The 13,941-nt window shown below is 32.0% G+C and overlaps 1 protein-coding gene across 3 annotated transcripts in view; it reads right to left on the reverse strand.

Moving 5' to 3' along the window:
• Nucleotides 1-125: 125 nt before the first annotated feature.
• Nucleotides 126-13,941, reverse strand: part of LOC126968259 (protein slender lobes) — a 37,107-nt gene continuing 23,291 nt past the window's right edge. For 2 of the 3 annotated variants that reach the window (XM_050813145.1, XM_050813143.1), the window contains 12 exons: nucleotides 13,727-13,825; nucleotides 13,555-13,614; nucleotides 13,377-13,484; nucleotides 12,819-12,911; nucleotides 10,390-10,500; nucleotides 8,623-8,721; nucleotides 8,171-8,269; nucleotides 6,600-6,710; nucleotides 4,672-4,740; nucleotides 4,516-4,599; nucleotides 2,246-2,316; nucleotides 126-1,599 (listed from right to left, as the gene is read on the reverse strand). In XM_050813145.1, coding sequence (XP_050669102.1) covers nucleotides 1,135-1,599; nucleotides 2,246-2,316; nucleotides 4,516-4,599; nucleotides 4,672-4,740; nucleotides 6,600-6,710; nucleotides 8,171-8,269; nucleotides 8,623-8,721; nucleotides 10,390-10,500; nucleotides 12,819-12,911; nucleotides 13,377-13,484; nucleotides 13,555-13,614; nucleotides 13,727-13,825 — 1,469 coding nt within the window. In that variant the 3' untranslated portion in view covers nucleotides 126-1,134. The remainder of the gene's footprint in view (nucleotides 1,600-2,245; nucleotides 2,317-4,515; nucleotides 4,600-4,671; nucleotides 4,741-6,599; nucleotides 6,711-8,170; nucleotides 8,270-8,622; nucleotides 8,722-10,389; nucleotides 10,501-12,818; nucleotides 12,912-13,376; nucleotides 13,485-13,554; nucleotides 13,615-13,726; nucleotides 13,826-13,941) is intronic. The other variant, XM_050813144.1, reaches the window with a different exon arrangement.

Consider the following 13,941-nt stretch of genomic DNA (forward strand, 5'->3'; position numbering starts at 1 on the left):
TTCCAAGTCATGGATTTTGATATAACATCAAAACATGGCGGTTTGTTTACACCGGCAATATTCGCCAAGAACTGAACACAGAAAGGAAAGTAATAGTTCGAAACGATAATTAGTATTAAACAATATTTTCATCAGAAACGACTTTATTAAAAAAAACATAATGAGAAATTACTAATAACATTGTTTATAATCAAAAAACAAAGTATGCAAAGAAAATAACATTATCATCTAACGCCATCTAGTTATCTTCTTAAAGACTAAAAATGTGGCGGTATAATTTGAAAGACATCGTAATATTTTTGACAATGTAATAAAGCGTTAATAACACAATCTAAAATTAATTAACAATGCCGTAGTAATAATATGATTTTCTCTAAAATAAGACTTATTATGACGTTTTATGATCTAAACAGCGCATGGGGAAGAGTTAGTCAAATTTATACTCAATAACATATAACTAGTCATATCTATGTGTTAAAACTCATTTCAATGCCATTTTCGAAATGTGTTTTAAAACCGCCTGCGGTGACAAAGTTATGCAAGCACAAGTTTTACTTTATGTCCAACATTTATATTATAGCTGTATAAGGCACATCACAGTGTCATTGTCTTATGTTAGTTCAGTATGGTTTAAGAAAAGGAAATTGGCTAGTTCTTAATTAAGGTAAGTGTAAGATTAGAGAAGCAGCAGAATGTAATTATTATTAGTTTATGGGCAGTTGAAATTTGGTCCGTTTTTCGCAACACTAAGCATAGGGGGTGGGTTTAAGGTCACATTAAGGGGACGGGCTCAGACAGATTTCAAAATATGTTCTTATTAGATTTAGTGTTCTCCCGAACATCTACATAACATTATAAACTAATCAATGCTATCCTAGAATTAAAGTAGCTAGGTATACTTATCTGGTATATTAAGTTGCTTTGTTCCTATTGTCAGTCCTGTTGTTCCTAATAAATTCCAGGGAATTAGTAAAAATTAACATCAAAATTGTCAAAACTCATCCGTCTCGACTGACAGCACATAATATAGTTTAGGAAAAGTAAAAAAAAAACACATATTTCTAAGGCATAAAAATAATGGAATTATAAAAATGGCGGATTTCATAAAATAATAAATTAAACACTAATCAAGTCTTAAAATTTGGTCAACTTAACATTTCTCTGTCTCTTATATAGTTCGTAGGTGCCTAAGCGTTTAATTTTTTTGTTAAACAGGTGATTTTGCCTGAAATTTTCACTACTGTTTGCTTCAGCAACGAATCTTAAGTCTGTAGGCAACGTTTTTATTTTAAAATTAGTAGTGTAACCACTACTCGATGATATAGCAGTTGGTAATGTTGGTAGTACTCGGGGCTTCTGCATTCGAGACGTAGACTTCTTCTTGACCGGCGAATCTTGATCCAGACAGACAGTCTCTTCAAGGAATAAAGAGGGTTTATTTCGCCGTCCGACCTCAGAAACGCTAAAATTGCTTGTCGATATTAATCTTAGCCTCTTCGGTGGTTTAGGATTTGTTCTTGGTTTTTCATCCAACTTATTAAGTAGCGCAGCTGATAATCGGGACACGCCAACGGTATCCAAGTAACTTGTCTTCATTACCTGAGAACAACAAAACTGTTTAAAGTGAACAACTAATTACGAGCTAGTAGAGCGCTATCTCTGTAACACAATGGCTTAAAATAGATAAGGAAATAAAGTCTTACAACATAAAGACGCGTTCACTTATTAAATTAAGTTTGAAAGTAGATTGTAACTATTCGCTTTGTACCTTGCACACAATGTATCACTGCTACTAGGTACTATCGCTTAATAAATCCCCATTTCGTACAATCAATATCGGAAACCACTAATTTGCGGCAATTCTCAATATTCAGTCTATCTTCGGTTGTGACCTACTTGAGATAAAAAATCGTAACTATCGTTGACTTTTATGTCCCCATAAACTCATCGACGGTAACTCATCTTATCCGTACACGCTGTCTGTCAATGGGACGACGTTTAGTTTGTATGGAAATTGCAACAGTGAACTTGCGATAAGACTGACATCGGTTATATTAAAACAGCTTCAGATTATTGACAGCTAACTACTGACAGTAGAAGGTAGTAATTTATCTCTAACTAAACAAGGTTTTAATAAGACTCTATTTTGTCAAGTCTGAGTTTTGGCGACATTGGTATCCAAACTTGTGAAGTTTGAAGGCACTTCCACTTGATTTAACAATACCGTGGCCAAAAATGTTCTTACCTTTTTGGCGGAGACATCTTCATCATCGTTTCTTATTTTGCGTTTCTTGGTCCTCTCAAGTTTGTTTGACTCTATAGAATAAAATAAAATTAGAATATTAGATCAACATTAGAATATTAACTAAGCTGATTTTATTAACGACGTTCACTAATTACTAATATGTTAAGTGATCAATACACCATTAAAAAATGTGTGAATATACAACTGTTTAATTTTTGTCGCACAGCATTCTATAAAATATTAAATTTCTATAGGATTTGCCAAATCGTTTCCGACTCTAGTACATTGTACATGAGTTGAATGTGAATCCAATAACAAAATTAAAATAAACATATTCCGTATTTTACCTTCACTTACTAGGGGTCAATTAAAAAAACTGGAATTCATTTTTCATTAATCGGAAATAATAATTTAAGTTCTTTGAAAACTTCAGGGTCAAACAACTATTGCCGTTTATGAGATACAGCCCCCAGATAAAGACAGATCGAGAGATGCACGCCAAAGTCTATAACTGCGATTTATTTTATATTGTAATCAAGTTTGCAAATTTAAAGTGACGTTTTCAGGTCGATATGACATTACTACCTCCAAAAAAGCGTAGACTCACTTCACCTTAATCATTTGGTATGACATTAGGGCATCGTCGGTGATCACGCGATTGTCCCCATATTTCTTTAAAAAATATGTAACTTAAAATATATTAAGTCTGGCCATAAATACTGTTACAATTATTAAAAATAAACAAATATTACATTTGAATTTGGTATCTGTCATTTTTATTTGATTGTTCATTTTTATTTGATATAAAATAAGACACTATCTGGAGTTCACTGGGGGTAACAGAGACATGAACGAAATCAATAGGTATAATATCCATTGTTGTGATAACCTGAGTGATATTAATTTATCTAGTCATTTTTTAAGCTATATATATATTAAGTATAGATTGTAATTTTAGTAATTTTATTTTATGTAATTATGTATGCTCTGAGCACCCAGAGAATCCTATACTCCATTACTGGCTTTCGGTGCATCGTGACATTAACCGGAAATAGTACATTTGGGACAATTTTAGTTTTAAGTTATTTAATTATTAAGTACTGTGATGTATACAATTTTATTTTTAAGTACATCTTATTCTATTTTATTCAATTTACTGTAATGGGTTTAAAATGCCTGAAATAAATGACATATTATTATTATTATATTATTGGGTTTTCTCATTTTGCGATATTAAAATAGAGTGGGGGTGATAAAGAGAACCGAATCGCTGTGATTGCACTACACAAAGTAGGTATGGCGCTAAATGCAATTTTTTAAACTCTCCATCTTAAAACAATCCGTACGATTGGCAGTGAAGAATTTTCCCATGAAAAGAGTGCGTGCTTCTATTGATCAAAATCTCAACGATTAAAGGACTGTATTGCAGCCAATGGAGACCACTTCGAATAGCTTTTTATATTTTAAATAGTTTTATATTTATGTATTAAACAAACCTACTGTAAAAGAAAAAAATGTTATTTGCAATAGAATTTTATTTTCATTGTTACAGTATTTATGGCAAGACTAGGTACTTCCGAGGCATAGAAAAACAAAAACTCTCAAAACATAATATATGATAAATGATGACAAATCGTTAGTCTAGATGTGTCACAACAACGAAAAACATGTTAGTCTTATCGCGACGACGTGGTCGAAGAAGTAGTGAAGATATAATTACTTATAATTCAAACCTTCAAGACTGACGTCTTGGTTACCACAGTTGCATGCACTGACAGTGTATCTTGCTAAATAAATATCTTGAATACTAGCTGATCCGGCAAACGTTGTTTTGCCATATAAAGTATAATTCACGCGATAGTTTTATAAGTAATAAAATATTGCCTATATTATAGCCTGTACATCATTTTGTTCTATTGTCAATAGTTTTTGCAGCGCACGCAAAAATAGGTTTTCGATTTTACACCTTGTGTTACAAGATAGCAATTTTATTACGGATCCCTAATTTTGAAAAAAAAAAATACATAGCCTATAGCCTTCCTCGATAAATGGACTACCCAACACTGAAAGAATCATTCAAATCGGACCAGTAGTACCAGAGATAAGTAAGACCTTACATTAGAGGGAGATTTATGGACTTATTTCAGTCTCAGTTAATATTCATTGTTTAAAATAAACTGTCATAATTTTTTCCCAAACGCGCCATAAGAAATTATAGCCTCAAAATCAGGCAAAATTATATTCTTTACTAAAGAGTAATAAATACATACGTTTATCTTGATTGCCCTCACCATCAATTTTTGGTTTTTTATTTTGTTTTTCTTGAACAATACTAGCTGATGCTAATATATAATCTGAAATAAATAATATATTTAAGTATTTCAGATTTACAACACAATCAAATAATATATCAGATTATTGCTTACCCTCTTTCATTAGATCCGGTGAAGCCATTCGTTTGCGCTTTTGGTTAGATTCATTCAATGAGCCATCACCTATAAATAAAGATTATGACATTGTAATGGAGTAAATTTTTTATTCAAAAAGTTACAAAATTATAATAATAATTATAATGTTATAATTCTCAAAGATTTTCTTGGGATACTTTTGTGACAATGGTTTTGTGTTCATAAATTTCAGTAATGATTACAGCTAAACCAGTATTTTTTTTTTGATATTTGTTTCAATAACAGTGTAGATTAAAAAATATAATGTGATATAAGAGGGCATTATGGTGGAGTAAAAAATGTAGGTACAGCAGTAGTAGAGATATCGATGTGTATAAATTAATTACACAAATTTGATAGAGCTGATTGAAATAGAAGCAGTGGCGTGAATTGGTGGTCTACAAGGCACTATAGATCTAACTAGTCGTAGTTGTGCTTTATTCCGACAGTACGACATAAGTTGTATGAAACGCTGCTTGCCTCGTATATGCAATCTTTAGACTGCCTACCGTAGGTAGTACATTAACTTTAACACTAGTGCTACATTTATTTAGGTTCATAACGAGGTATGCACTGCCTAATTGCCTATATGATATGCACGCCCTTGAATAGAAGTCTCGGGAAATGTGAATAAAAGTTCAAACTATAGGAGAGTTTAAATGAAATGGTTAAATAGAGTGGAGAGAAGACAGTGAAGCGACAGACTTTCCTGCCCGTGGAAAATAAGGTGCAAGGAAGTGTGCCTACATTCTGGAAGTCAAGCTAATTTAATTGTTAAAATGTTATCGAGCGTTTTTGAACTCAACAATTTTTGGAAAGTTATCAACGGATATCACTTAACACAGCTATTCGCGATGATATCAATGGGTATTTATATACATTGTAAACGGTGGTTCAACACCATTACCATTCATACCACTGTCAATCTCAATCAATAAATAAACGCAACATGGAATATAAAAACACATATTTAGCAAAAGCATAGATCCAACTTCGTACCCAACTCATGGTGTGTCTCTTAACATTCAATACGAGGGCTGCACTAAAAGTATCGGGAATGGAATATTTCCACAGTTCCTGTCATATTAAAATCTTTTTAATTAAAAACTCCTTGGTTTTAAAAATTGAATACCATTTATTTATTTAAAAAAAGATTCTCGGTCTTGTCACAAGGTCTTTTCAAACTGACCCGACAGACGTTGTTCTGTAGATAATAAAAAAATACTGTATTTTATGAATTTGCCAATAATATTTCAAAACATCAAGAATTATTTAGTGAAAATTGCTCCCTGTTGTTATAATGAAATTGTTTCACAGCGAAACTGTCAAACCGTGCGTCAATAAATTCTCTCACAGAAAATATGTCCATACAAAACAAATATAATTATGGGTCCTAAATCGAAATAAAAGCTATCCTATCTCTCAAGTTGGACTAAACTGAACTCTATGCAGTAATCCCCATTAAAATCCGTTGATTAGTTTAGGAGTCCATCGAGGACAAGCAACGTGTCACGTAATTTATATATATTAGATTAACAAAATATATCCCTGTACCTATCATCAAATAAGTAGCGCACGCCTAATAAAAAATATATTTGCCTATTTTACTAACCTCGCAATTTTTCGTACGAATATGCAGGCCATATTTATTAAAGTACTTTTTAAACAATATACAAATACAGTAATAATTAATGACACTTGTTTTAATTCTTTAAAAAGTATTTTATTTAAATAAATATCTAACGCTCGCGTTAATCACAGATAATTCTATATTTCCCACGTTACTCGCTAATAATGTATCTAAATTTGAAATAATTTTAGAGAGCTTGTCCATTATAAACACAAAAAAATTAAATATATTCTCTTTATTTTAATGGCTAGTTTTGTTTATAATGATAAAAATATACCTAATGATGTGGAATTGTCCCTTTCTGATTTCCTCTTTTTCTTCTTATCACCTTTTCGTGCCTTCGACAGTGATTCGCTGAGTAGATGTGCGTCAGTTTCAGTATTTCGATCTGTAACAAAAATTTATCGATTTATGCAAGTTTCTGCAGTGGAATCTACAAGTAGAATATATTAACTAGCACTGTACTGTAACTAAACGACTAAAGTGAAAAGTGTAGCAGTGCACTTATTTGATAGAATTATCCTAAAGGACTACAGGGGAGGCTCCTTTGAACAGGATACCGGCTAGATTATGGGTACCACAACGGCGCCTATTTCTGAAGCAGTAATGTTTACAACAATACTGTGTTTCGGTCTTAAGGGCGCCGTAGCTAGTGGAATTACTGGGCAAATGAGACTTAACATCTTATGTTTCAAGGAGACGAGGGCAATTGTAGTGCCGCCTTATTACTATAAAAAAAACAGGGTTACGTTACGTTTGTAACAGAATTATGAGTCGATCGCAGTTACGAACTAAGTGCGATTAAAAATGAATCTTATCAGCAACCAGTGAAAGTATTTATTTATTTATTTGAATGATGTTGTGCAGTGCAAAAATGACACTTAAAATCAGGATGAGCATCTGCTCATTCCGTCATTATTTCACATAAATACATATTTTATGTTGATAAATGTAAGTATGTGGATTCCACAAATTTCTAAAAATCGAGATAAGGGAATGCCATTTTACATCTATTAAACTAAGCATTGCACAAAAATAAGATGATTTGGAATTGTATTTAAAATAACTACCGTCTTTTAACCATTTGCAACCGTAATTTTATTTTGATTTTACTAGTGTTAAACAAACAGAAAAACCCAAACGTTGCATTAGGTACTAAAACTCAATCACATTATCTAATGGTTCCAAGGATTCACTCAAAAACACACAAAATGTTAAATACATACAGGAGAACAACATATATAGATAAAACTTAAATCATTTTTATATGTGACTAGCTGACCAGACAGACGTTGTTCTGTACATAATAAATAAAATACCGTTTTTGATGAATTTGTCAATAATTTTTCATTGTAACATAATAATATGCTCCTTGTTGTTATAATGAAATTGTTTCACAGCGGAACTGTCAAACCGCGCGTCAAAAATACTCTCACAGAAAATATGTCCAAACAAAACAAATATTGGAAATAAAAATAATTATGGGTCCCAAATCGAAATAAAAACTATCCTATCTCTTAAGTTGGACTAAACTGCACTCCATGAAGTAATCCCCATTGAAATCCGTTCATTAGTTTAGGAGTCCATTGAGGACAAACATTGTGACACGAGATTTATATATATTAAGATAGATAAATGCTGTGAAAACTGTGAAAACGTCGAAAAAAGTTGAGGATGACAGCTAACCTCCATTTTGAGCAATGCGAGCACACTAACACAAAGTGACAACAAATCGCGAGTGTACGACGCAGCTCGTCACGCACACTACAGTAATAAACCTGGCCTGTTTTCACTAGCTTGTCTAGCATCCAGACGTATAAATTATCTAAGACATAAAAGATATCATACCTATAATATCAACATCACATTCTGAATTATTTTTCTTCTTCTTGTCACTTTTGGGTGTTGGCACTTTGGACGCCACATTTAAGATGCTTTCGTTGCAAACTGGAATGAGTTTATTTTTTTTAGAATTATATATTATTGATGACAAAATATTAATGATTTAGTTATTTTTTATTGGGGTAAACATATAATAGATCTTACTAACTAAAGTACATTATAAGGTAATGCTAAATGTGCCACCAGCACCGTTAACCACAGATTAAATAAAAAAAAAAATTGAGAAAGGTAAACATTAGGTTAAAATTGTATAGATACAAAAAAAGAGATTTAAAAAACGTATAACAAACTGTAAATTTTAAACAATATATAAGGTACCTATTGTCTTGATGTTTTTTTGTACTGACGGTTTAATATTTTAATATATTATTAAAATAATAACTTAATAGTTTGCTTACATTGTAAATTATTATCACTTGCAGACAAATTCTGTTTCTTCTTGTCCCTTTTAGGTGTTTTCACTGGTACTTCAACATTATGGATCGGTTCAATGTTATCTAGAAAAAATATAAAGTTACTTTAATGTATTATAAGCCATCCAAATTCTTATATCTAGTATCATTATTGTCATTGTCATCTTTCAATACCTATTAGTATTACTCTTTGGATTGTCTTAAAATAATATTTAGGAAAATGTATATATAAATGTAATATTTAGGAAATGTATGTATGTATTCCTAAGCTTATAGTTTATTTTTAATTATTGTCACATTTGCTATTTTTTCACTGTTTTTTAAGTTTACTAGTATGTCCAATAATATGTTTACTTTAGTTCTAAATAATTAATGGAACTGCTAGGTCCGTTTGAACTAAATACTATGTAATTATGCTTGAATATGACTATTTGTTTCCTGAATTAAATAAATAAAAATTAAGTAATTATTGAAAAAGTTATTGGATATTGGATTTTTTTTTAATTTAATTACAATTTCTGTATTAGGTGATCACCAGGTAATTATTATAAACTCAATAATTATTTGACATTACAAAATATTACAAATTGATTCACTTTATTGTTAAGGTGTTCAAAACTAACTTTCCAAAGATTTAAATTGAAAATTTTTATTCATTTCATGACTTTATTGTATTCTTTTCATAAATTTATTATTATTTCACTACCATATCAATAAAACTACTACAGGCATTGTTTGCCTTAAAGGTGACTCTGGCCACAAGCTGCTGTAAACCTATGTTTTTTAAGAGAAATAAATTATTATTATTATTCGTCTAAGATATGTTTATTAAGATTTATACAAAGTATCACCCACTAATTATATTCAATGGTAATTTTTCTGTTAGTTTTAGGGTCCAACAACAACAATTATCATAATTTCTTCATTTCAAATATTCCACATCAACCACAGATGATGAAAATTTTATACTGAGTTTGATAGAAATGTGTAATAGTCTATTGGTAACGCCAGTTGTCCAAATAACACACAACCTTTTCCTTAACCCCTTACACCTTTATCCTAGCAACTTAGCCGGTACAAGTAAAGAATAAACCGCGAGCCGCGACATCTATGGTCGTATGGCGTAATACATTCCGTCAAGTAACCGCACGCGAAGGTTGAGCTCCCGCAACATTTAAGTATAAATCCAGGAAATCCTCGTATTCCTGTTGATTTGCCGCCGTGAGATCGTAGTGATTTCTTCGTTAAGTGTCCCGCGATATATTGTGGTTCGCCAGCACACTCAGGCGAATATAGAAGAACCCAGGATCTTGCAGAAGAGGTGAGTACCGGCTATTCCCTTTACTTCAATGATTCCTGTTCTGTTCACCTGAGTCGCCCTTTTTATTAACACAGTCCACTTTAAATTCACTGGCGCAACCAGTCTATGAAGTAGTTCTACTTTGGTTATGACGTGTTACAGAGCCTAAAGTAAAAGTTAATATAGGCGCGGCTATTCGCACGCATACTTATCGCAGGCTTTGTGTACCGCAACGACATGCGAAATTTAGTCATAATAATTTTAGACTAATTTTCGTAGCCAATTTTCAAAGTTCAATGTTATATAACGCCCTGTGCGAATGAATACAGTTTTGTAATATGTTTTGAGGTTTTGTATTGAGTAAATTACGAAATGGGTGTAGAAAAATATATATTTATGTACTTTGCGAATTTTAAAGGGATGAGATTATATTTTAGGAAGATATTAATTACCTTCAAGATTATTAGCATCTGTAGAGGTTTTCTGTTTCTTTTTCTTGTCACTTTTAGGTGATTTGGCTAATGATGCATTGGCGAAATTCACAGGGGCTGATTCATATAGATCTGGAAAAAAATTGTTAATGACTAGACAGTTAGTGATCAAAATATACTGGGGTGGCCGAGAAGTTGACGTCCAAAGCTAAAATTTGAATTTGGCTCATTTTATTGGCCAATGTTCTGGGGAGTTTTTAAAAATAGTTAGAAGCCATAGGCTTCCCATTTTTTTTTTGATACCTTGAACATTTTCATGAATTTAGCTGGAGCAGTTATCTTGAACTTACGACTCAATTCTAAACTAGTTCCGCATTGTCTAAACTATTCATAGTTTCTTATGTGGTTATTGTAACTGTAGTTAATAATTATGAACAGAACATACATAGCGGTGATTCGGATACTCATCACCATGAGGCTTTCAAATTTTAGCTTTGGACGTCAACTTCTCGGCCATCCTGTATAAAAATTAAAGTGGAATAAATATGCAGGTTGCTAAATCTGAATAGCAATAGTATGGTCGTTATAGGTTTTTATTGGGAAGTAGTAGTAGTTTCGGTTGATGTAGCTAAACCCAAGTTTAGTTCCCAAGGCGCATAACAATCTCGAAACATTTCATTTTATTTCTGCATATTAATTTAAAAAGGACGTCTTTAATATTGTAGACGTACATTTTACTGAAAGACCTTTTTTTAATTTAAAAAAGGCGTTACTTTGCGGAAATCCATAATTATACAAATGATGTAAGTTTTCTTTAGTGTTTATAAAACATAAGAAAAAAAACATGTTTACATTGTTGAATGAACAAACAAATTTAGTCCCATCACCTTTGTTACGTGGCTCTTCCGGGGGTAATACGTCACAACAGCCTACCAATCACAGCGCGTCATTTCATGGGACGAGGGTATAAAAGAGCAGCTTCCGGCTCATTTGATTCAGTCTCGTGCCAGATTTTGGCGAAACAATACGTCCTGAGGATGCCTCGTGTAGAGGCGAAACACGTGTCGAATAGTTTTAAAAATAAATATTGGCGGAATTAACACTAAAGAAAACTTACATCATTTGTATTAAGTCATGCGCGTAATTCAATCGTTTTAGTGATAGATACCATTTTATCTTAGCACCAGGAACAGATATAAACTTATAATGCCAACTACTTGGCTAACTCGAGTTCGTAAATATTTTGTGGGGCGATGTATATATGCTTTTACAACAAGATCCCAGAATATGTTCAAAACAAAAGTATTAAGTTATTCAAAAGAATTGTTAAAAAACGTTTGTGTGGTAAAGTTTACTACAACATAAATTTCTTTCTTAATGATACGACAGATTGGGAATAAAGCGACCGCCCCCAGGCTATTAAATAATAAGTTTAATTGTACAATGTACTATGCAAGGACGAGTAAAAAAAGAAGGACTCCGCGCCGTGATATTAGCAAGTGAAGCACCGTTATGCTAGTGTGTGTGCGGTTACGGGGGATACTAGTTAAACAATAATTTGTTCTGCCTTAAATAATCATATATGGCCACAAATACTTATATAGTATCGTTTGTATACTTTTTCACAACGCACGACGGCATTTTTAAAATATTTTATGGAGACGCAAACTGATCTGTCACAGACAATGACAATTCTCATTATTGGCCGCCTATCGGCCTGTAGTAGTGTAAGTGTGTGCGTGGGGCTATGTATTTACACGTTAATCGGCTTGTTTTGGTGCTACACTGTTATGTAAGGTGACACGGAGTCCTTATTTTTTTACTTGTCCGTGGGACTATGTAAACATATTTTTTTAGGAAAAAAATCCGCTGAGTTTGTTGCGCCCGTTCTTCTCAGGTCTGAGGCATTCGTTTACGAATGGGTGGTAGTTTTTGACTTTCAATAAGTGATGTCACATGCTATTTTGAATAAAAATATTTGAATTTAAATTTGAACATATTACCATACAATAATATTATATACTAGTTCTCGCGACTTTGTCCGCGTATAATTTATTTTTTGTGAACCGATCCGAATGCTACAAACACACATGTAAATGTCTCCATTGCCACAATAAATCAGTGACAACAGAATTCAAATCGATTAAGCCGTTTCTGAGATGAGAGTGTACCAGCATACAGACAAAAATTCTAACTACTTTTTTTGGCTTCGGTTAGGTTACAAAGTATAACCAGTAGTTTTAGTAGTATTTTTTTTAATACTTACTAGATGTATTTATCGACACAGCACGTCTGCGATTTTATTATAATATGTACAGATAGTAAAAAAATCCGCATAGATGTTTTCGCTAACTTATTAAACTATTTTAGGTTGTTTTGTGAATAAGCATACAACATTATGATTTCATACAATATCACTAAAATGTTCTAGAAATATTTCTACTTCATACCTTGTAGATTATTCTCATTTGCCGATATATTCTGTTTCTTCTTCTTGTCACTTTTAGGTGTTTTGACCAGAGAAACATTGACATTATTTCCATCTGAAAAAAAAATGTCAATTAAGGTAACACAATTTACGAGTTTTAGAACGGTAGAAGTGGATTAATGGGACTGCATCACACAACTTGAGTATTTTGGTAAACGCGTCAAAATAAAAATAATGCAACTATTATTATTTTATGTATTATTTTACTATAGTGGACACGTTATCATACGATCTTATGATTTCTTTCAAAAGAATATATTTCTTTCCAAATAAAAAAAAATCACAAAATATATCCTAAACAAAAATGGCCACCGCCAGCTAAAGAAAAATAAATACTAATATATTTTGTCTTCAAAAGCGTTACGCTTCGTAGATATTGGCAGTTTTTTGACGGCTGTATTGCAGTGTCCACGGGGTACCATAGAGAACGTTTGCCGTGTAAGCTTATGCACTAGAGCGTATGGGCAGACACGCAGATTATTTAATTATTCAAGGACCATATTACGAATGATTTGTATACCTCCAAAAGAAGTCTCATTTCCAGCTATATTTTGTTTCTTCTTCTTCTTATCGCTTTTTGGTGTTTTCACTATTGATGCATTGGCTTCAGAAATCGGTTCATCTTGATCTGAAAATATTATTATTAATTTTAATGTGTTGTTTATTTTTAAAACAAATTTATTAATTATAATATTTACCTATATCAATAACAACGGAAACAGAGCCATTTTTCTTTACGCCGTCTTGTGGTGTTTTACCTAAAAATAAATTATCGTATGATAAACTTTTGGATAATACAATTAAATCATTGCTTAATGTTTTTGTAAGACTGATATATATTTATATTTTATAAAACTTGTATTAACGTACCTCCTATATCTTCATTGAAAGATATATTTTGTTTCTTTTTTTTGTCACTTTTAGGTGTTTTCACACATGCAGTTGCAAGTTGCTCAGGTTCAGTAGAATCTGGAAATACAAATAGTATAAACATGCATTGGATTTAAAATACAGTGTATATTTTTGTAAATATTGATATTAGCTGAAAAGGAAATATTTAGTTTTTAATTTTCTTTGTTGGTGTA

Source organism: Leptidea sinapis, chromosome 15, assembly GCF_905404315.1.
Source record: "Leptidea sinapis chromosome 15, ilLepSina1.1, whole genome shotgun sequence".
Lineage (NCBI taxonomy): Eukaryota > Metazoa > Arthropoda > Insecta > Lepidoptera > Pieridae > Leptidea > Leptidea sinapis.